Source organism: Nestor notabilis, unplaced genomic scaffold (genome assembly GCF_000696875.1).
Source record: "Nestor notabilis isolate BGI_N333 unplaced genomic scaffold, ASM69687v1 scaffold139, whole genome shotgun sequence".
NCBI classification, from domain to species: Eukaryota; Metazoa; Chordata; class Aves; order Psittaciformes; family Psittacidae; genus Nestor; species Nestor notabilis.
Window position 1 is genome coordinate 29589 of NW_009943011.1, and position 24031 is coordinate 53619.

At 41.6% G+C, this 24031-nt stretch overlaps 1 protein-coding gene across 2 annotated transcripts in view; it reads left to right on the forward strand.

The window, feature by feature from the left end:
- Positions 1-24031, forward strand: part of ELF1 (E74-like factor 1 (ets domain transcription factor)) — a 38470-nt gene that overhangs the window by 1669 nt on the left and 12770 nt on the right. Inside the window, exons 2-6 of one of the 2 annotated variants that reach the window (XM_010021663.1) lie at positions 6460-6634; positions 14017-14124; positions 14836-15000; positions 19827-19910; positions 23291-23483. In XM_010021663.1, coding sequence (XP_010019965.1) covers positions 6460-6634; positions 14017-14124; positions 14836-15000; positions 19827-19910; positions 23291-23483 — 725 coding nt within the window. The remainder of the gene's footprint in view (positions 1-6459; positions 6635-14016; positions 14125-14835; positions 15001-19826; positions 19911-23290; positions 23484-24031) is intronic. The other variant, XM_010021664.1, reaches the window with a different exon arrangement.

Sequence of the window (24031 nt, forward strand, 5' to 3'; positions counted from 1 at the left end):
ACATTTAGCCCAGACAAAGATTTATAGTACGTTGAACTCAAAAGATTACTTATTGTTTATACCTGGTTGATCTGCTTCTTACAACATAGATGGTATTGCTATTGCCACTCGTGAAGGTTTTAAGTTCTGGACAGATTGGGGATGGATAACATGCTTTGTGTACTTTGCAAAAAAATTAGCTCTGGAATTGCTCTGTGTTCTTCAAAAACATTTTGCGAGCTTTTTCAGTATATGAAAGGTGACGTTTGTACACAGGTATCATTTAACTGATCTTTGGATAATTACTTTTGCGATGCCCCCAAAAGCTGGTATTGCAAGAACTTTGGTACTTCTTGTCAAAGCTTTGCCTGGAGCCCTTTTGTGTCAAGAGCTGTCAGGACATGGAACAGCTGCGAGGAGAGAGTCAGGGTCTGGATGGTAGCTACATTCAGTGTTTCAGGGAAGTCATCGTTCATAGCTTTTAGAAAATTATTTTCTTTTTAAGGCTTAGTTAACCATAAATTATGAGCAGTCCTTTTGCAAATGTAAGCATTGAGCCACTGGGAGGGATGCAGTCACATGGCCCGTGTGAACGGGGAAGGTTCTCCCTTATCAGCTTTATCTTTCCTGATTTAGATAATATTTTTTTTTCTTTTTTTTTTCTTGGAGGGTTCATTTATCACTCTGTGCTTGTATGGTGAGGAAGAAATGGGATGATACCCTCATAAATTTAAGAAGGGAACCAGCAGCTCGTACTAATGCTACTGATAACCTGTCTAGCTGATGCTACATGCCAGAGATCCTGATTAAGAGGAGGGGTTGCTTTTTTTGTTGTTGGTTTGGTTTGTTTTTGAGAGACACTGCACACAAATCTGGGCAGGAGCTCCTATAGGCTTGCCCTGAGTCAGTGCCACTGCCTAAAACTGCTTTTCTTCACGTCTGCAGCTTCTCCCCTCAATGTCTTTTCATTTAGTCCTTTATTAACTTACAGTTAATGTGATGTTTGATCAGGACATTCTTAATCTAAAAAGCTGAATAAAAGCAGCCACAGGAGCTGGATCCATACATGGAAGGTTTAAATGGTGCCAGAGACGCACTGAATCATCACAACCATTAAATTGCCAGCGTGGTCCCCAGCATGGCTGCTCTGTGCAAACAGGCGCTTCCTGAAGTGGCTCTGATGCGTGTGGTAGCTGTGCCTGAAGATACCTTCTGTATCTCTGAGGGATGGTTCTTTCTTCCCTTCTTCTGAATAAGAGGGAACCAATCCAAGCCCCAAGTTTGAGCTGTGACTTCTGTACCACCTTCTCATACCTTGGTTCTCTCTTCCACGTTCCCTGCTGTTGCCATGGGCTTTCTGAAACAGTAAGTCACGTGGTCAAGGCGCAGGTCTAAATTTTTTGGCTGTTTCCAGCTCCTGCAGAAAGTCCCCTCCTTATCCACTTGCAGTTTTATAAAGACTTTAAGAAAATGATCGTGAGACCCATTCTGAGGTTGTCTCCTCAGGAAAGCAGGCATCATTTATCTGTCTCCAGCATCCCTCTGTGAAACTTGGTGACTTTGCAGATGCTGGCCATGGGAACGCCTTAAAAATCCAGAGGCTGCCTCTGCTGTTGGCACAGGAACCTCCAATGAGAGAAAACTGAACCCCATTTTCTAGTCACCAAGATCAGTTTGCCTAGTTTGTTTGTTTGATAAATGGCCAGCTGTATTGTGAGTCTGAATTCTGTTGCTCTATTAAAAATAGTTTTTCTCACTGAGGTTTCTTTCTTTTTTTGCCTTCTAGCTTTTCCCTGCCCCTATCTATTCCATGCTTTTCTTCTCACCCATCGCTCACTTGCACAACATTTATTCCACACCAGTTAGAAGCTAGTCACCATATTCCTGGAACAAGTTTTCTTCCGTATAGTATGAGAAGAAGAAATCTCTCTCTCCAGAGCAGAAGGAATGTCCTTCCTTATCTTCCATTTCCGCAACCAGGATGGTGTTCTGATCTTGTGTCAGTTGGTGACAACTGATGAGAAAATTTGCAGAGAAGAAAAGAAATACCTTGTCAGCATGTCAGACACCCAAGAAGAATCTGAGAGCAGGAAGGAGGATTGCCTTTGGCACCTGAAGGAGAGCAGGGTTCACTTTCAGGGGGTCACAGAGCATAAGTGAGGCTTGCAAGGACCTCTTTAGGGGACCTTCCATGGGCTTCAGCATCTGTCTGAAGCTTTGCACACCTCCAAGTTGTTAAGGGTTGGTCTAGAGGACCAGTTTGTAGATGAACTACAGTGAGGAATTTGGTGTCTAAGACTTGGGAGGATAGCAGTAGTAGCTCAACTCCCTTATGTGTGTGCAGCACACATGGGAGGTACACTGAAGCCAAGCCAAAGCTTTGGCAGAGCGGGGGTGTCATATTTTCACTATATTTTGCATGAGAAAGATGAAGCAGCAGAAGTAGGCAAAAGGAGAAAATACACAGATTGTTCTTCTATGGATTTATGTATTGATTTCTTGAAAATCATTGCTGACACTTTAATTTGGGACTGTTTTTAATTGTGTAATACTTTGCAGTCTTTTTCTTAGTGCATGTAGAACCACCTTTGTATTAGAGATAAATTATTTTGTGTTCATGCTATTAAAGAGGTAATTTAATTTGTCTTCATCACAACCTTCTAGTCATTAATTTAATGTTTTCCCTGTTTGTAATTCTCATTACACACTGGCATCAAAGGGAGCCATAGTAAACACAGGCTCTTCTGCAGCGCTAAATGTGTAAAAAAAAAAAAAAAAAAGTTAGTTTTCCAGCAGAGCCACAGGAAGCTTTAGCTTGGTTCTCAGTTGGGATTCAGGCACTGTCAGTGAAAACAAGAACTTTATGGAAGTACAGTACTGAGGTGAGATTTTTCTCTCTCAGGAGTCATACATACATCAGCATACATGAGTATGCTGATACTTTTAAAACTGCCTGTTAATGAAATCATAATCAATTACAAATATTGTGCAAAAAAAGTGATCATTTCTGCAAAAGTATATTTCATATTAGGTTTGTTTGCAGTTCTGTGAATGCTTTTCTCTCCAAAAGCTTATGCTTCCTTCTATACAACTGTGGCAGGAAAGAAAATCCACATATTGTAAGCTATTGGAAGCAAGTGTAGCAACAGGCCATAGGAAGTGATACTTAACTTTGACTCTTCCAGTTCAAAATTGTTATTAATGTAAACAAAGCCACACTTAAAGTGTCTTACCACAACTGAATGCTTTTCTGTGCATCTCTTGTCTTTTGGAAGCTCAGTGTGTCAGCGAGCGCCTTGGACAGTCTGGTGTCAAGTTCAAGCCATGAGGCACTGCCCTGCCATGGGGGTTCTTTGCCTGTAGACAGACACAGTGACTGTGTCGGAGTGTTTGGTTGATGATTGCTTCTAGGCATGGTCAGAGTACAGTTTAACCTTGCAGAGCAGATCACATCTGATCACATGGATCAAACCATCTGCTGCTGAAATGCATGACAGCAGCACTATTCAGTACCACAGGAAACATTTTGGTCAGTGGTGAGGCGTACTTCAGCAATACGTGAATGCTTGGGCTTTTGTCATTAGGTTTCACAGCAGAGTGCTAAGTAGGGTGTAATATCAATAGGGCTTTGAGAAACTGAGCTGAGAGTGTATGACAATCACATGCTCACACAACAATCACAGGTTGGTTTTATCTGTGTTTCTTTTATTATTCTGAAACAGTTTTTTATGACTTGTCCCCCCTAAAGAATAACAGCAGTATTGGAACAGGTTTTTGCCTCTCCAGGGCCAAGTCAGTGACATGAGTGTCAGTCATTAGAGAAGGACAGAGCTGAGCTGAAGTAACTACTTTATGCAGAAGAAGCTAACGTGAGGCCCATCCTAAGCACGGGCAACTCGATCTGTTGCTGCAGGTGCAGCACCTCTGGAGCTGATGCAGCAGTGGAAGCAGGGAGGAAGGAGCACCTCACCTCAGACATGGTGGGCAGGAAGCTGGGCATTTGTTGATGAGCGTGGAGGAGACAGACACCTACAGCAGAAACAGACAGACACCCCAGTGCCTCCACCCTTTTATAGTCAACAGAGAGGAACAGGGCATGTCGTTAGGGCATGATTCATCCTGTTGCAGCACAGGAGCCTCAAACTGGGCAGGGAAATCGTGCCTTAGAAATACCCATTTCTCTGTTGGCTCTGGAGGAGGAGCCTGGGGTTCCTAGCCCAAGTCTAAGTGCCTGCACTTACAGCTATCTGAAGTTAGGCGAGATGAGCTTCACCCTTAGCGTCTACATGCCAGAGCAGGATGAGAAGATACAAGTCATCTTATTTGCATCTTCTCTACCTAAAACTGATGGGTTTAACCTGCTCAGTAGAACACTGAACAGATACTTGAAAAGCACATGCTATTCTTGCTTGCAGGTGACAGGAGCCTGAGTGTTATATGTAATCCTTTTTTTATTCTTTTTTAATGTAGTTACATGTATGGGTGTACAATATATGTAACCTGTATCCCAAAAGTTATATACTATGGTATATTTGTGAAATTGAGGTACTTAAACTATTTTAGAGCATGGATCTCAGTAATGAGGCTGTAATGGACCATGCTCTTTCTAGTGTATGGAACATACTGTTGAAAAGAAAACCTTAATTTAATGCATACAGTATTAGATTTTTCTTCTTTACAGTGCTTTATCTTTTTTTCATTGATGTGGCTTTTATTTTATGAAATCTGTTTGTTTATTTTTGCCTGGAAACAAATAGGATCAGGAATGTTGGGGTCAGTAGACAAACAGGATGCACATGAGAACATGATTCTTTCTGAGGAACAACAGGGACCTCGTGGCCACCAGTGATTCCTGGTTTCTCAGCCCCGGCATGATGCAGCTTTGGATACCCCACAAAGGTGCGGGGTAGAAGCCGTCCCATTGCTTGACAGAGCATACGCCCATCATCTGGCAATGTGATTGCACAACAGGGCTTTTACTGGTCTGCCCTTTGTTCATGTTTATTGATCTCCTGCCATGTTATTCTGGTTTGAAGCTTATGTCTGGTAGAGTAGGTGGGTTATTTGTTGGGTTTTTTGCTTTTAGTTTTGTTGGGGTTTTTTTGTTTAGCAAGCTGTCCGTGATAGAAGCCCGTACAAACACTAGTTTTGTTTCTTAATTCTTCCTTTTTTTGTGATTGCCCTTTACCACAGTTGTTGCTGAGACATGTTTTACAAAACACAGAGCAATGTAAAGTGGTAATTACCGCCTTTTGAAACTTCTAATTGCACTTTCTACTTTTAGTACTTAGGTTCCAGGCTCTTCCCTAGGGGAGGCTTACTGCCATAGCCTGTGTCTATGTTGAGCTCTGATACCATTTTCTGTTGGTGGCCATGTGCGTAGTGGCAAAACTGAGACATGAGCAATCCCTAAGCAAGCTCATAATCACATGGTGGTTGTTTTTTCTTGTGTGGTTAAATAAATAATCTTGGTGCATGCATATTTGTGCTCTTCTGTGGAGGGTGAGACCAAATGTACGTATACTGGTTTTATCAGAAACATGTTTTAGCAAACTCTGGGTTTGTTTGTAAAGTGAGAGAACCTTAGAGTTACACTAGACTTTCTTTGGGCTTTCTCCGCGATCATCATCTGTGACTTTCTTCCTGAAAATGACATTTTAAAAGACTCATTTTGGAAAATACTGTCTGTAGTAAATGGTATTTTCTGAAAACCTCTTCTTGTTGAATGGTTGCCTTTTCAAAGAGTGTGCCTCTTACTATTATTACTGGTCAGCTCGATTTCTGTTTTCCCAGCTGCCTCTTTTCTCCTGTATCTGATGCAAAATAACTATTGAGACAGAAGGATGATGTTTGAAAGCAGATTTAGGAAGGGAAGCAGTGAGGAGGAGTAATGTCAGGTGATTAAAGCAGTAAGAATTAAAGAAGGAAAGTATTACAGCATGTATATGAAGCACTCCTTATTACATTCCTTGCTCTTGTAGCAAACATCCCCTAAAATAGTGATTTTTTAACTACAGTCTCATGGGAAACTTGGTGCCTGTGGGAGCTTCATCCAGTCCTGACAGCCGCAGGACTCCTTTGCCCCCAGCTTGATGGGGAGAGCAAAAGATGAAGGTGCTTTCAGCAAGACGTGTGCCCGGTATTATTGCCAGCAAAATTTAGCATTTACTGTGCAGTGTCACTCCTCTGTATAGTCAGCTTTTGTGCTGCAAAGTAATGTTCTGGGAGTCTGGTGTTTCCTGCTGGAGTAAAGTCAATATATTATATATTACAGTGATGCTCAGCCTCTAGCTTGTAGTGGGACACTGCTGCTACTGGAGTTTATGTGCAAGTTACTGTGTTCTTTGGTACTTTCCCCTTACGGTATAATATTCAAGTGACGTCAAACAGGTCTGTTGAAGTAACATAAGTTTAGATTAAGGTTAAGATTGGATGTAGTCTAACTACTGTTATTTTATTGTTATTTTTTCCACCCCCTAGCTTGGCGATCCATCTATTTTCCCTGCTGTCATTGTGGAGCATGTTCCTAGTGCAGAACTCCTACATAACTACTCTGGGTTAACCTGCGTGGATGAACCTAGTGACATGATCACTGAGAACTCTCTGGATGTCGCAGAAGAGCAGATCATAGAAGATGATGATATCACCCTCACAGGTTGGCAATAAAAATATTTCTATGCCATGTTTTCGCACCAAGATGGCTGTAGCTAATGTGGAAAAAGGGCTTAGTAACAAAATACATTAGGAAACAAAATTATAGTAGTATTGAATGGTGTTAATTCTGTACGAGACAGAGAAAATGGCATTAATACTGTTAGCAGGTGGCTTGCAATCCCAGCTGCACAGCTGATAATGGTGAAGAGTTCCATCCATCAACAGAGATTAAGACGGAGTTCTGCTCAGAGCACCAACAAGATTTTTCTTTGCCCTTATAGTGTTTGTTTGCTCTTATTTAATGGTTATTATGTAAATACACATACCAAAAAGCAGGAATATGCAGTTTGAGTAGCTGTGCTGCTTTTAGCTTCCCGAGGGTATACAATTAGCCATAAAATGTGCACGTTAGCGTGACTTGCTGCTGTAAGTATGCACAGCATAGTATGCATTTTGGGCCTCTAATAATGATTAACGCCTAAGCTACAGATGTTCTATGTAAATTCTGTTAGAAAAGGTAGCCCCAGTTCTCAAGAGCTCAAAAGATGCCACATGTTTTAAAAAACAACCCCTCACTGTATTTGAAGCATTTTTGCAGAATGAGTCTGGCAGGAGGGGTAGATACTTCACAGAGAGAGGATCTGTTTCTGCATCTCCTTGCAGCCATTAGGCCTCACACCTGGACTGTCTCCAGGGGTGGAGACAGCTTGCCGGTTTCAATCATGCTTTTGACATTATTTCCAAAGATACAGTCTGATACAATCTTTTACCACCAAAAGCAAAACAAAAACTCCACAGAACTTGACATGAGGAACAGTTCAGAGAGTAAACTGACATGAGCTGTTCTCAGTAAGAGGGTTTATCTCATAAACATGGCTCCTTTTTTTTTCTTAGTAGTGAATTAACTGTGAACAGGCTGTGACCGTACACATAAGTTAGCTGATTATTCAAGAAGGTTGTACATCCTTAAACATTATTTCAAGTCGAGACCTCTTGCCAACTATTCCCTTGCTATTCACATTATTCACACTGTAACTGGCATTTCCTCACACTCAATGTGGCTGTTTGAGTTTTTCATAGCGGATTGTTTTTATGAATCCGGATTCACTGTAGTACATTGTGTGTGAATTTTTACTTGCATGAGTAATTGTGAAACTCCACTTTTATGAATGCTCTTGATAACAGTTTTTTGGTGCTGGTCACATGAGAAGGGTTTGCAATTTGCTGCCAGAGACTGAAAATATGTAATCCTTGTAACCAATAGTGTGCGAGGGTTTCTGGGATAGTTTGGAGGCGGACAAGTACGGTATTGTTCCCATCATCCATTGTAGTCCAAGCAGTCTGGCTTTCTTTAAAGTCAAAGTCCTTAGAAAACCAGAGCTGCCACTTTGCAGAGGTTATTGTTGTGAAGGAAGTGTTCACTAATTGTCTTTCTCACACTCTCCATCCCGCTAGCTGCTGTGCATGCTGTAGGTGTGCCTGGACAGGAAAGTGGATGAAGCCAGGCCAGGCAGGGACCCACTGCAGAAAGCTCCTGCTCAGGATGCAAGGCAGGCAGCTATCCAGCCTGACTCAAGTGGGGCAGAATTTGGGCCCCTAGGGGTGCGAAGGCACCCCACAGGCTGTGAGAAGAGGAAACTGAGGAGGAAGCCCTCTGCTTGCTGTGTGCAAGCATCGGCTGTGGCTGCAGCCACGCTCTTGAACTGCAGGGCTGCCGTGGAGGAGAGCACAGCTTGCCATAGGCTGCCTCTGAAATGGGGCTAATCATAACTGAAATTTCCCACCTACTCTATATTCCAGTTGCTTTGCTTTTTTTCCCCTCCCGTCTTTGAAATTACCCTCTTGTTTGTTTTTTTTGATGGGGTGTTTGCTCTCCACACTGAAAGGTGTTGATTTGCTCTTTGAAGTTTGTACCAGTCTTTTCAGTCACTTCCACATTTTGCCTTTGAGAGAGGATCAGACCTATAAAGCCTGTACTAATTCCACATTAAAATATTCATAAGGGTGAATTTCACAGCAAAACGAAACTGAAACTACCATCATTTATGACTAAACACTACTGAGAAGTGGCTGCTTAACGTGCAGGATTTGTAAAACTTAACAGTTTCTCAGTACTATTTCATGACTCTGTCATACATTAAGCTTCTCCTTTTCATTAAAATAACAGAAAATAGCAGTAGGTCTCCTGAAACTGAAGCAGTTAGTTTTTAGGGATCTCTATGCGGAAGGATAGATGCTGCTAGGTTTTTCCAGCTCTAGGATGGAGCTTCAGCCCTTCAATCCCACAGCTGTCACACATCGGTGATGACTTACCTGCAGTTTAAATTAGAACATGCAGAAAACTGAACAGCAACTGTTTCACATGAAACCCTGCTGAAAGATGGCTAAAAACCAGCTTTTTAGTGACATTAATGCTTACACTGTATTTTTTATTTTTTCTTTTCTCTTCGAAAGCCCTTCTCCCTGGAAAAAGTACGATGCCAATTTTATGGTCAATTTGAGACAATGTTACAGGATTTTAAATGATTAACCATCATGTAATAAAGGGTGATTAACAAGATCAAGTGGAGGATTTGGTTTTGAATGAAGTTTTATCTTGAAAAGGAATATTGAAATTTATATTTTTTTCTCTCTAAGAGGAATATTATTAATTTTTCTCTGAAAAACTCAGGGAATAATATTTTGTGCAGACTAAATTCTAGGCCAGCTTGTCTTCTACTCTTTATGTACCTTAGTGGTATTCGCATAGGATGAGGGAAATAGCTGCACTGAGGCAGTTTGGGGGTGAGATAGGAGGGACAGAGTATTAGTGCTTAGTGTGAATAGTGAGCGCGGAAGCGTGCATTTCCCTGGATCGATACTGGTGCTTAGTAACCAGTTCAGAAGTTGCTTTACAGCATTTTGAAGTTCAGCAGTATTTGGCTTGTACATTTTGTGATGCTGTAGCATTCATGGTACATACCAAGCTGCCTAGGTAGGAGAATGAAGGCGAAGAGCTGTTAAGATACTATAGTCTGCACAAACCTTTGGTGATCATTTATGATGTTACAAAGAAACCCAAAGGAGTAGTTTGGTTGAAACTGAACTTTACAGTGTTAATCCATAAGGATTTTGAGTTGACAAGATGCCAGTTGTAACACAAACAAACCACCCCCAACAATGGGTATGGTTTCAGTTACTGTGTAAAGAAATTATTCACTGCTGCACGTAGCATCTGGTTAAAAACAGTGAGAGCTTTATAATACAGCTCCCCAGTGAGATGATTTTCTTCACAAACTGTAAAGCTGTATTTAAAAAATGAAATGAAGGGTCATGTGTAGGTCTCCTGAAATATTTGGGTTCTTTAACTTGGATTTCCAGTGTTGGTTAGCAGTCAGCTGAGAACTGATACTAAAAAGCAATCGATTAAATTTAACAGCCAGCTATTCTGCAAAATGGAGCTCTGTCTGTGTTTAATGGATCACTCTCCACTTTTAGCAACTTGAAATTTCTTCTGAAGTTATTTTGAGGCTGTGAGGCCCCTGGTTTTGTCTATAGTGAAACCAGCAGTGAATTTAAACACAGCTGTGAGTAGCACAGCCCTTATCTTGGCCTGCACAGGGAGGGACCCGTGCTGTTCGCTCTCTGGAGCCACCAGGGAAGCAGTGGGAGCTAGACGGGATCGCCAGAAGCAATCCCTTCAGAAAGGCTCCAGGCAGGACTTTGTGCTGAGCTGGGGAGCTTCCAGCATGAGCCATAGCTTCTTTCTGCACCGGGTGAGAAGAGCAGAAAGCTGTGTTTGGGCAAGCCTCATGCCAACGGCAAGTGCTGCTGATTCATAGCAAACCCGGATTCGCAGCAAGTGGGCTGTAACTGACGTGCAGATACTAAGGCTTGCACTTGTGGCTTGCTCAGATAAACAAGAACTTGTAAAGTACCCTGGGAAAAAAAATGACATTACTTTTGGGTGTGGTTTTCCCTTCCCCCTGCCCCTTTTTCCCCTTCCCCCCCCCCCCCCTTCTCTTCTTCTCTCCCCTTTATTCTTCCCACCCCCGTTTTTCTTCCCCCATCTTTTTCCTTCTTCATTCCCCGTTTCCTTTTTTCCTCACTTTTTTCCTTTTTTCCTTTTTTAAGTTTCTACCTATTTAAGATAATGTTAGAAACCTGATGCTTCTCAGAAATTACCTCCCTCGTTCTTTCAGCTCTGACATTGCCAAAGAGTAACAAATATGCTATTTCATCCCAATTCTTCTTAGATTTGCAACTGTATCATAACTGCCAGCAGTTGAAATACCTTTCTGCAATGTTAAGGGAAAGCTAAAATACCAGACATCAGCTTTCCTTGGGTAGCTGAGTTGGTTGTCTCTGAGCACTGTCTCAAGTTGAGTGGTGTGAATTAGTAGGACAGAAGTGGTGCCCCATCTCCTCTGCGTGGTGCCTCACACCTTGTCTGTGTTAGCTCTTGAGTTCTTGTAATTCAACTTGCTAACTCAGCAGTACCCCCCCCCAACTTGTTTTCAGCCATTTTATGAAACTAAATTGTGTCTCTGTGTGACCAAAAAAGCATGAAGCCTGGCTTGTGTTAAGTGTTAGGAGTTTGGGTTATGAACCAGGGACAAAGGTGGGAGAAAGAACCACAGCCCTCATTTTTTCAGCGACAGGGAAATACTAATTTGTTTCAAACCATCTTCTAAGAAGAGTCTTGAAGGGTGTTAGCAAGAGTGTTAATAAAGTTAAGAAACTTACTTTTGCCATTCTTTGTCTGTGGATAGACAAAGTCTGTTGGTGCTCCTTATGTTTTTTGTGATCATCAAATTATATTAATCCTATGTTTACATTATTTGTATGATTATTATAAGCTGCTTTCATTAGTCTTGGAAATGGATGGTCAACTTCCAGCTACAAGGTGTAACACAGATGTAAAGCTGGTGACCTCTGCCTCACCTGCCAATATTCAGAGTGAAGAATTAACACAGCTCCATCAGCTCAGCACCTGAAAGCATGCAGGCGGGTTTGCTCCTCATACAGCTATTGCTGGGGAAGGAGCAAACAGTTGCTGCTGCCCCTTCCCTGCCTGCAGCACTGAAGACCAGGGATACCCCTTTTAAGTTGTATGTGGCAGCGTAAACTAGCCCCGCTCCATGGCTTTGGCAGAGCTGCATCGTGGTGGTTTACCTTCCTGACCATTCAGAGGAATGTTAGAACTGATGACAGCTGCTTTGGCAGTGCTGTGTGTCTGTATTTGGGGTGACATCCTTATTGTGGTCTTTGTTGTGCTGGTAGATGGTATAGAAGGTTCTCATCCACATAAAGAAGAACCAGAAGTGATCAAGTCAGCACTGCCAAGGCAAGCATGAGCGTGCCTGGAGACTGCCTGGGCTGTGCTTGGTTCAGTCTCTCCCTCAGCTGGCCAGGCAATCCCTATGGATGCTGTTTGGCTCTTGGGGCCAAGATGTCTGTGGCTGAGCTCCTGAGCCTGCAAGCTGCATGTCTAAAGAGAGAGCAGTTTGCTGTCTTGTCTTGCTGTATGGCTTCTTAAGCCAAGACCTTAGCCCATACTTACCACCTCCTCTTTTCTCTTCATTCTGTCCTCTCCAACTGTTATGTGTCTCATTTATTAAGCTTGCTTGGAGATGTCACTCAGAAGTTGCAGATCCTTAACTGTCTGAATGTCTGTGCAGGATGTGGGGTGGAGGAAGTCCTGTAGACAACAGGGCAAGTTGCTGTGTGGGTCAGGGGTTCCCAGTGCCCATCTGCTTTATTCTATCTTTATTCTATTCCTGGGGCATGGTAGGACTAATGTTGTGGAAGCATGGGGCTTTCTCCTGAGCTCTCTGTGCTGCCTGTAACTCACAGCTGGGTGGAGGAGGTAGGGCTGGTGTGTGACAGTCTGCATTCATCTTTGCCCTCTCCTAATGATAGGATTAATGGAGCTGTAAACACTTAAGGTGAAACTGTTGTTGTTGTTGGTTGATTTTTTACTTGGTTGATTGTTTAGTGCTGATGTTTTGGTCAGGTTTTTTTAAGTACAGAGATTCTGGCATAGACCTCTTGCTTTTATGCGAAGAAGAAATGTTCCGATGTTGTTGTGTTGTGTTTTCTGGTGCATTCTTGCTTGCTCTCTGTCTGTCTCCTTTTTTCTGTTCTTTTTGGTTTTTTGTGACTGCCCCACCCCAAATTCCTCAAAGCTAAGCAGGGAGAGAGGGCATGAGGCTGACTCACGACCAGGCTGAGAGAGTAACCGAGGTGCCTGGGTGTCTAGGGGAGGGAAATACTACTGTAGCCCTTTGTACCGCTTGATAGATGCAAGTGAATTCCCCAGTGTAGCTCCAAATCAGTGTCAGAGGATAGGGAAGCCTGACCTGTGTATTGCTATCCAGCAAAGAGTAACTTCTAAAAGAATGTGTTAAACACTTCCAAAGGTTTATGGTACCAGAACTAATACCTAACTTACTTGTCATGCTACATTTATATTGAAAAAACCTCCTGTGGTAAAGTACTCCTCCAGTCATAGAATCACAGAATAGTTAGGGTTGGAAAGGATCTTAAGATCATCTAGTTCCAACCCCCCTGCCATGGGCAGGGATGTCTCACACCAGTGTTATCTTCATGGACAGCTGTTATTTTGCAAAATGATATTTTATTGGGTGTTTCTGGTGTGTAGCTTCAGATGACCTTCATTAGAAATTAGTGCTCAAGAGCTTTGGATTTGTCTAAAGGCCACCATCATAAAACTGATGAGGGATTGTCCAGTAGTCAGAATTTTGAACGGTTTGCCAGCCGTCTGTGTTGCTTTTCATGTTTTATGTTTGCTTTCCAATGTGATCCTGGAGCCTGCACTGTTAGCCCTACCTGAAACCCCCATGGATTTGAATGGTTTAGGATGCCAGATCATATGCTCTCTAATAAAAATTGTGGAATATTTTCTTATCTGTCCTCCAGGCTAAATGACAGGGTAATTTTGGTGAGCATCTCTTAATTATGGGATTCACTTCCTTTGGACCACCATAAGAAGAAAGTAGCAATATTGGGGTTTTTTTTAAAGGGTACTGTGTGGAATATTGTTTGTGGTAGTGGTGTTTCTTAGGGTTCATGTGTGTTGTGTTTTACTGCATGTGCTTGATCAGCAAAGGGGAGGGGATAGAAAGATGAAGCAGAAACAAAAGGTTTGTGTTGGTTTTGGTTTTATTTTTTAATTCCCACCATCTAAAAAATGTAGTGTATTAAATAATGAAGTTCTTGCAGTGTTTGTTTTCTCCCCAGCTAACCTGTTACTGCTCAGTTAGTAGAAGATCATGGGTACCACTTTTTTTCCCCTAGAAATGAAATAGGAATAAATACCATGTTAAGCTTTAAGTCCAGTTTGTAGCTTGTTAAGAGTTAATTTTTCTCTCTTGCTTTTAGTTGAAGCATCTTGTCATAATGGAGATGAGACAATGGAAACAATTGAGGCTGCTGAAGCACTTCTCAATATGGATTCCCCTGGTCCTATGCTGGATGACAAAAGAATAAGTAAGATTTTTATGAAAGCAAATCTAATCTGCATTTGCCTTGCTTATTTGTGAAAGAAAGAGAGATTCAGTGCACCATGGTTACATAGAATTGCTAAGATTATTTTGCTTCCAAGTAGCCTTTGTGTGCATAGTTTGGGTGACAGAAATCCAGTTTTGTAGGCAATGATTTTATTGCTTTGACAGTCAGAGTTGAACAGGTAAGGAAAGAGGCAAAAATTACAGAGGGAAGGTGTGAATGGGTTAGATTGCACTGTTTATGTGGCAAAGATAAAAGAATATACACTTACATCTGCAGATTGCCTTAAGTATGTATAAAATTGTGTGATCGCCAAATAATTTTGGGGGGAATGGGTTATATAATTAAGTTGTTCTGGTTTAATAGTGCTTCTGCTTGTGTAAAATGTTGGTGCATATATTCCATTATGAACTAGTCTGCCCCATCCCTGGCAGTGTTCAAGGCCAGGTTGGATGGGGTTTGGAGCAGCCTGCTCTAGCAGGAGGTGTCCATTCCTGTGGGGTTGGAACTGGATGATCTTTAAGGTCCCTTCCAACCCAAACCATTCTGTGGTTCTATGATTCTCTCCCATGAAGTCCTTAAGTGTTGTAGTTTTATGTTTAATTTTCTGCTGGGGCGGGGGGAAATAAATAAAAGCCTTTTAAAAGTCCTTGTGGCTGTGTGAAGATATTCCTCCTGTCCCTTTCTCTTAAGCAACTATGTTTGACGCAACTGAAGATGATGATATCGTGTCTCCTATTACACACGTGTCAGTCACGCTTGATGGGATCCCTGATGTGGTGGCAGTTCACCAAGCCCCAGACCCTTACGCTGAATCACCAGAGACTCCAGAATTTGAACAACCAAAGAAGAAAAAAGGTAAGATGCTACTGGAGAATACTGGTACGGAGTAGGAGAGCAGTGGATGGTATGCTTGCCTCCCCTGGGGGTGTCTGGAACCATTCTCGGTGTCAGGTCAAAATGACTGAGCTGGAAATTTCTCAGCTAGAAATACAGAGGAAACATTTTCTTACTGGGTAGTGTGAGCACAGATGCTGGTGCTTAGATACTAATGATGTTGGAGAGGTAGAAAAGGTGGCCTGTCCCACAGAAAACATGAATCTCTGCATGTTGCTATTTGTAGTTTCTTCTTCAGAGCAGAATTGCCGTACAACCTATAAAACTTCTGTTACTATGAAAGCTACTTTAATTAGCTCTTATTTAGCTTCAAGTAAGAATATGGGATGTGAATGAGAGGTTTTTTAGCTTTTGCTAAGTATGAATGATTTAATTTTAGGGGTTTTTGAAGTAGCTGCATGCTGTACTAAACATTAGTCCCATTTGTGGTAGATGACGTTTACACAGTGTCCACTGAGTGATGCTTACTGGAGTCGGTGCTGTGCCAGAGAGCAATGAAGTGGTGTTAGTCAGACCTTCTGATCCTTCTGCTCCTGTTTTCCCACCCTGCTTCAGCATGGACCTCACCAGAGGTCCTGAAGCTGGTGTCTGTGGGTAAGAGTCATTCAGTGCAGGCAGATGTGAGGTGCTGTTACAACAGATTTTTTTAAGAAGGAGAAATTGAGTTATGTTTCTGGAGCTAATCCTGGGGCATAAGGGAGCATGAGGACCCTGTGAAATTAAAGCCTTCCAGAACAGGGTTCCTGCTACCCAGCCATGCTCCTGCCAGCCATGCTCCTTCTGAATCAGAGTACATTTCTGCTGCTGCTTTTGCTGCTACTTCTAAATGTAGGGAGTCTCCAGTCTGTGAAAGTGAGCACCTTGGCTTGGGGAGATCTTGGGGAAGCCCCTGAGCCCTGTGTCTGCCACAAGGTCTGGCAGGATCTGGTGGGTGAGGGTTGGTAAATCTCCCATTCTCCTAAGAAAGCTGAACTGAAACTGCTGCGGAGGAGAGCTTTACCAGCAGCTGCCCCGAGAGTGCTGCTGGGCAAGCTACTGTGCTGTGTGCGCTACTGTGAGACAGCCGCTGTAACAGGGTTTTAAACTGTTGTTTTGGGTTTTTCATTTCTTCTTCTTCTTCTTAATCATAGAATCAACTAGGTTGGAAAAGACCTTTAAGATCGTCAAGTTCAACCTTTACCCCAGGACTGCCAAGTCCACCACTAAACAAGAAGCTGCTGTGTGCCACACATTTAACCTCTTTGGCTTGATCCTTTCGTACTCTTTTGTGTTGTTCTGCTTTCTCCCACTCCTTCCTCCTCCCTAGCTGTAGGTTAGAAAGCCAGTTGCTTCACTGCAAATGTGTGTGTTTCTTTTTGACAGTTACATCAGATAGAAAATATACTAGAAAAGATGCATCAGCTTACTGTTTCAGCAACAACTAGTCGCCAAAGTTGAGACTTCATGAGGTAGATGGTATGGTCTGAGTGATGTTGAAGTGTTTCTTCAGAATGAACAGGGATTTGTAAGGCACTGCTGTGCCAACAGTTGCTGCAAGATGTTATTGATTTTGTAGTGCAGTTTAGGATGACGTGCAGTGTGTGGGTGAGGTTCTTTTGGTTGTTTATTTTATTTTATTTTCATAAGTGCAGTCTCTACAGTTTTGTGGCACAGCAAAGGACCATGGTCATTTAGCCTTATCCATACCACTCACGATTTTATAGACTTCTAGCACTTCACCCATCAGCCAAACTTCCAGGGTTGCACTGTGCAGAGTGTTGCCAGCCAAGTGAGCCAGAATGGCATTGCCAAGTAGAGCTCCTCCAAGAAAATGTTCTCCAGAAGCAATGGGGTGATTTCACTTCCTTTCTTTGTGGGCCTTACTGCTGCAGCAGGAGAGCTGTATCCACCCGTCTGCGCCACTTCAAACCCACATTCACATGATGTTTGCACTCATGAATGTCTGAGCACCAAGGCGCGAACTACGGAGCAGAAAGACAGAATAAACAGAGCAATGTCAGAGGAAGAAACTTGGAAATTTGCTATACTAATACCTGTAGTCCCATTTTGCCATGGCACATACCTGGCAGTAGGTGGTCACACAAGTTATGTACACATTATATTTAGATATACACAGTGTTTAGTAAGTTTTTGGGTGTTTTTTTTTCTTTTAATAAGCCCTACTGCAAACAGTGCAAGAAAATGTATTGAACTTTTTCTGGTGTGGTATAAAATACTTAATCAGTGTGAGCGTCTCACTGTCTACAATATCACATTAATTTGTAGCATGAATTTCTGACCTGAAGTGTTTTTGCAACCATGGAAATAGGAAAGTGGAAATACCAATTATAAATTCAATTGGCTATGTAAAAATAACAGTAGTCCCACCTTAAGGCTTGGCTCTTGCACGTATTTCATCCTTCCTCTTTGTAACAGTCTCTCCTAAAAAGGAATTTAGTGATGTACTTTGAAAGGTAACAAATTCATGCTCTGTTGAACCAAAGGAGGAAGTGTGCTAATGCTTAATGGGCTTGCAGAAAATATCTTCCTTTAAACAAAGGAAATGATATCTTGTGTGTCTCTGTTGACTGTGTTTCTGATGGTATCAGTCAGCACCTGGAGATTATAGCTCACACTGTAGTCTAAAGTCATCATCTTAAGTACCTCTAGCCCAGATACAGAGCAGTAACATCAATACCTTTTTGTAAATGAGTTCCACGTTCTTTGCTGATTTCTGATTTTCGATGGGTTTCTGGTAGAGGATTGTCTAAATAGGATGTCCTGAAGTAGTGTAGGCTGAAGTAAGGAAGCCTAGAATTGCTCGAAGAGTATTCATATTTAGTAGCCTAGGTTATACCTAATCAGAAATGCATAAAGTGTATGTGATCAGTACTTACTCAGTCATGAGTTAGTTGAGCCCTTATCCACTTCATTTTCTTTTAAGACCTGATCTCATTTGGACACAAGGTAATTAATGACATCAAAATAACACTCTCCACTCCTTAATGGCATGCATTTACACCTGTACAAGAGGGGAAACAAGATGAGCACCCAACAGTCTTCCAGTGACACCTCTCTGAGGGGAGAAAAGCGCTTAGCCAAAGCTACCCTGAGGGACTACTTGTGCAGTAGAAGCTCATCTATACAAGAGTGCCTTCATCTAGACACTGAAGGGAAACCACACATTTCTGCGATCAGTAATGGTGAGTGGAACAAGGCTGCTAAAAATGTAGTAGTTTTTTATCCTTGCATGTGGTGATATGTGAACAAAAAAACAGTGTGGTAGGATTTCCTCCCTCACATCTTTACTGAAATCAAGGAAGACATTACTGTCCAAGGCAGTCTTTGAACTTTGTGTCCCATCTTCAGTCATGAATCCTGTCTGAGTGGAAGCAAGAAAATCAGAGGACTCTAGGCATTACTAGAGTTTCCACACTATAGCTCTCTCAGCTAGCTATCCTTCCTCCCCCATGCCCTGGCAAAAAAATAAAGTGAGAGCACAAGCCAGTGTTTCTTAAGGCTTCTTAATAGTTACCTGGTGGTCTAGAACAAAGCAGGCTGCACAGGCTGGCACTGGGAGGTTTTTTTCAGAGGTAGTAAGAAACCCTGTCTGCAGCAGAACCATTTCCTTACTAGAATAGCCTCTAAAAGCAAAACCAAAGTGGAACGTCATAGTGTACGGGATTGCACATGCCTATTGGTCTTGTCTCCTTAGAACATCAACTCTTTGGAAACACAATAAATAGAGAAAAAGAAAAATATTTTTCTTTAGATCTGCAATTATGGCAATATGCTATTTAGATTAGAAATATGTTTCTCTGAGTCCTGTGTCTGCTTGGTCTATTCTGCCTCTCAAAAGAGCAGAGGTAGTACACGAATAATTTAGGTATTACCAATGTACAAAAACCTGCAAAACCTGATAAATGGTTATATCATAAGAAAGTTCTGAAAGTTTCTGATTAATTACATTACCTGTAAAAGCTGCCATTGCAGGGAATGAGAACTAATAAAGGAATAGGTTCAAGGTTTGATATTGAAAAATGCTTCAGCATGACTTACATTTTTTCTCCAGTTATGTTTAGGTAGTTGATTTCTCAACATTTTTAAATGCATGCTCTTCATTCTTGCCATCAGTTGTAACTAACTTCTTCCTTTCAGTCTTCGTCACCAGAGACAGACACCATGCTTATGACTTTAAAAACTGGCATTTTTTTTTGGAGCCTGTTACTGGTTCTGCTGGTCTTAACAAACAAACAAGTGACGTTCCTTTACCTGGAGCCACTATTGAGAAAGGTGTCTTCTACACGTTTCTCAAAAGAGGTGAAAAATGTTTTCTTCACATGACAGTGTAGTTTGCAGCTATCAGTGAACACCTGCAAGCTATTAAACAAGCAGACAATATTGTTTTATCCTGAAATTCCATTTTTTTAATGAGTGAACAAGAGTGTACTCTGTATTTTATCTGTTTTTTCCTGTTTAAACTCTTGCTCACAGTTAACAGCTTATTCATCTTAACTCATCATTTTTAAGTGTTCTTAGGAGTACTTAAAAAGCCACAGAAATTTCCAAGGTACATGGACTTTGGAGAAGTGAGCATAATCTTTACCAGAAGTACACTAAAAGCATAGAGGGCCCAATCCTGCTGTAGAAACTGAAGAAGTTCAGCATAGAATTGAGCTCTTAACTTACTAGAAATGAAATCCTCTCTGAACTGGGGAAACAGATCTCTTCCCTTTTTAGGTCCTTGTTCTTTTTTATTTCCTTTTTTTTTTTTAAGCTGCAGTTGACTTACTGGTGGTTTATTTCAGGGAAGAAGTCGAGACCACCTCGTCCTGAGTCCCCTACTACAACTCCAAATATATGTGTGAAAAAGAGAAACAGAGATGGAAAGGGTAAGTCAAAGAGTCGTCACTGAAGTTCTTTTAAAAGAACTTTGTTTCTGAGGAACCTGTAAAAAAGGTTCAGTGGTTCTCTTGTTGTGTAAAACCCAGGTCTCATCCTCAGGGGTTGTTAACATCTCGTCCTAAGGCAAGGAAATAATTAGTGCACAAGATTTTTTGGTGCAATACCCTGTTCCTAGGCAGAATAACTTATTTGTCAATTTATTTGCAAGGATTCTTGGAAACTCTTCAGCCCCCTGCAGAGGCTGCTGTGTTCGGAGCGAAGTCTTGGGGCGTGCTTTGCATTGAATTAGTGTTTCTTGGGCTGTGGTTATTTTGACAGATGATCTTTGGAAACGTTTTCCATCTGTGTGTGTCTAATTCTGCATGAGGAGCTAATCAAGGCTGCCAGTTGGCAGCAAGAAGAACCAAGGCCTGAATTTTGAGGGAAGTTACAACGCAGCTTGAAGACTTGGGCAGAAAACTTGGGGGGTTTGATACTTCTTTCATTCCTCCTGTGTTTAAAAGGAAGAAGGAAAATAAATACCACATAACTGATACAATAAATCATTTCCTCCAGACTGAACTGTTCAGTGCTGCCTGCCAGTTTTGTCTACAGCTTGGTTGCTTTGCTGTGGGGTCCAGCACCCACACTGTTGCCTGGCCTGGCATCTGAATGGCAGCCTGATGCCCTGGCACCCACCAAGTTCTGCTGTGCTCAGAGGGGCAGGAGCTGGCAATGAGCCTCCCCTCTGTCACCACAAGTGCCTGCGAGCGTGCCTGGGAACTGACGTGCTTGCATGTTTACAGTACCTGCCAGGACAGAAAGAAGCCCAGCTAAACCTGGAAGGTGGTGGCATAAGACATCAGACTCTCCTGAAATCAGAAAAATCACCTCACTGACACATGAGTTTGGGCTTTTTTTTTTTTTTTCCCTATTGCAGAGGGATTTTCTGCAATAACAGAAAAAACCAAAACCCTCTTGGCAAGCAGTAAATATCTAAGAGGTTAATGCAGTTCTGAGTACTCATTGCTGTTTTGTTGGTTTTCAATTAAAACCCAGTTTTTAAGTAAAAATGAAATCAGTGTATCAGAGGAACCTCCCAGTAGTACTCAAATGAAATAATAGAAAATACTAAAGCAGCTAGCCACAAAATTAAAAGGCAGAAAAGAGTCCAATGTTTCTGTTGATGATAGTGAGGATACACCATATTTCACTTTTGTCCATTGTTACAAAATTGCTAATTCAGAAGGAATTAAAAAGAAGCATGTTGCCTGAAACCACTGCCACAGGAAAAGCTACAGCAAAAGCATTTGGTTTGCATTTTGAGGAACACAGAATTTAAGTGAAAGAGATATTAATATAACCAGCCATGGCAGGGAAGCCGCTAGAAAACCATGAGTTGCCTGTCCCTCAATATCCACAATGTTCCCCTAAGGGGAACACGTATGCCAAAGTACCAAGCCCTCCACAGAATTCTTTAATGTGAGGCATGGAGAAAACTGAGTTTTCTACATATTTCTTTTGCTGCTGTGATTCAGGAGGTTAAAAATTCTGCCTGTGAGCAAGGCAGACCTGGCTTTTAGTCCTCTTCATGGTGGTTTTTCAGTGACTAAGCAGTGACAGATTTTCAGCTTGCCTTGATGTAGCTGAGCATTTTTAGTCTAGACTGCAACAAAAACACCCTGGATTAGATGGTACGTGGCTGGGAATGCTCTCACTCCTGGCTGACATTGTGTCTTGCCTAAACAGTCTTAACCTTTGCCTTCGAGGTATCCAAAGGCAAAGAGGCTGACCGTTTTATGTGAGCTGGGAGACCTTCGTTGCAAAGACAGTGTATTTTCTCTAGGGGTGCTCACTTTTTAAGTTCCCACCTGCTGAAGGAGCTGCTAACTTTTCATACTGCCAGTGCTGATGACCGCGCTGAAGATTTGCAAAGTAGAGATTATCACGCAGAAGTGTGGGTAGTTTAATGTGTAAGACCCCTCCTCTGGTTCAGAAGAGTTCAGAAAAGAGTTCAGTTGGTTATTAAAGTTGAAAAAAAACACTGGGTTAAATTGAAGCTGACAAAAAAGATCCTGTCCCCTCTGATGCGCTGGGCATCCTTTTTGTGAACCTTCAGAAATATCCACACACTGTCCTTGCTGTGTTTTTGCACAGCTGTGGGAGGTGATACTTTCATGCAAGAAGTTTCTTCTTCCTTTCTCAGACTAACAGCATTTCACTAAGAAGCTTATGTGCAGCTTCAAGCATCCAAAAGAACTTCAAGCATCCAGAAGACCATCAAACACCAAAAGCCTTTAAAAAGACAGGAAAATGGGTCTGATTAGTTATATGAGTTTAGACTCCTTAAATGTGCCTTTGGGGAAAAAAAACCCAAATGCAGAATATGCAGATTTTGTACTAGTTTTAAGTATTCGTAATCTGTGATTTTAATGCTGTTTCTTTATATGTGGTAAACACGGAGCAGATGTGATGGATTTCCATATGTAAGTGTTTGTGCCTGCTTGTTTGTAAAGTGGAATTTGAATGTTTACTACCAGCAAGTGCAAGCGCTCACTGGTTTAAAAAAGAAAATAATCTGGTTTTGAAGCTTATTCTTGAAGGTTTGCCAACCTCAACATATGCCACTGGTCATAGATAGGATCATAGAGTGACAGATTGGAAGGGACCTCAAGGATCATCTGGTCCAACCTTTCTAGGCAAAGCATGACCTAGACTGGATGTCCCAGCACCCTGTCCAGCCAAACCTTAGAAGTGACCAACACTGGGGAATCCACCACTTCCCTGGGGAGATGGCTGATTGTTCTCTTATGTCAAATCAGAATCCCCCAGCCAACTGGAATCCCCATATGATTGCCCCATATAAATGTAATAGTTAAAAGTAAGGATTTCCTTTAGCCTTTTAAAGATTGTAACACCTCAGTGAGCAAAGTATTTAAGCAAGGGCTTAATTTCCAGAGGATGGACCTGACCATGTTCCCATTTGAGGTAAAGCAGCAGTGGCTGCTTCTGGATTAGGCAGGAGGGAACTGTACACGTAGGTGACTAATACTGTCTGACACTGGTGGTTGGAACAGGATTGACCGTAGGTTGACTGGTTCCCGACTCTGTAGGTTAGACCATTGCTGGAGTATTAGGGCACCCAGATTATAATAACAAGAATCCCTTCCAATGCCCTTTCATCACTATTTCCTAGTCCTGATGGTATCTTGATGTATGACAGTCTATTTGGAAACTTACCAGCTTCTTAGTTTTTTAGATTATTTACATAATCATGTAATATATAATGTAATACATAATAAAATACAGTCATCTAATGTTTCTTTTCTTTCTTTTTTTTTCTTTTTTTTTTTTTTTAATTCCCTGTCCTGAAATACTTTTATTTTAGGAAATACAATTTATCTCTGGGAATTTTTGCTAGCACTGCTCCAGGACAAAGCTACATGTCCTAAATATATCAAATGGACTCAAAGAGAGAAGGGCATTTTCAAACTGGTTGATTCCAAGGCTGTATCCAGATTGTGGGGAAAACACAAAAACAAACCTGACATGAATTATGAAACAATGGGTAGAGCTCTCAGGTATGTGCATTTTTAATAATGATTGCTTTCGTTGCCTTAGTGTTTGCATACGTTAAATGCCTCATCTAATTTGTATAAGGACAGAAAAGAGTTAGTATTCTATCCCTTCACCTCAGTCTGTACAATTTAAAATTGTCATATTAATTTGTAAATAAAACAGAAGTAGAGCTCTCCTGTTCTATTCCCTTTGCTTTGATGTAGCTAAAATGTCTGCCTGTGCTGACTGGTGAAAAAGCTTGAATTCAGGTAACTGAAAGAACTGTATGAGTCAAGAGGAGTACTGCAAGTTTTGTGCAACTTTTAAAGAGTAGGAGTTGCTAGCAAAGGTGCCAAGTCACGTAGTTCTTCTCTTTCTCCTCAGAGTTATCTGAGGTTGAAATTAAAAGGTGACAAGAAATACCAGTAAAAGAAAGTCATTTGAGGCAAAAAATACGTGATTAAATTAGCCATTCCTGCATAATGAAGAAACTAGGCACATGAAATACTGTTTAGTTGTTACTGCTGGTCTTATTTTCTGGGGGGTGTGTTACCTTTTTTGTTGCTGTTTG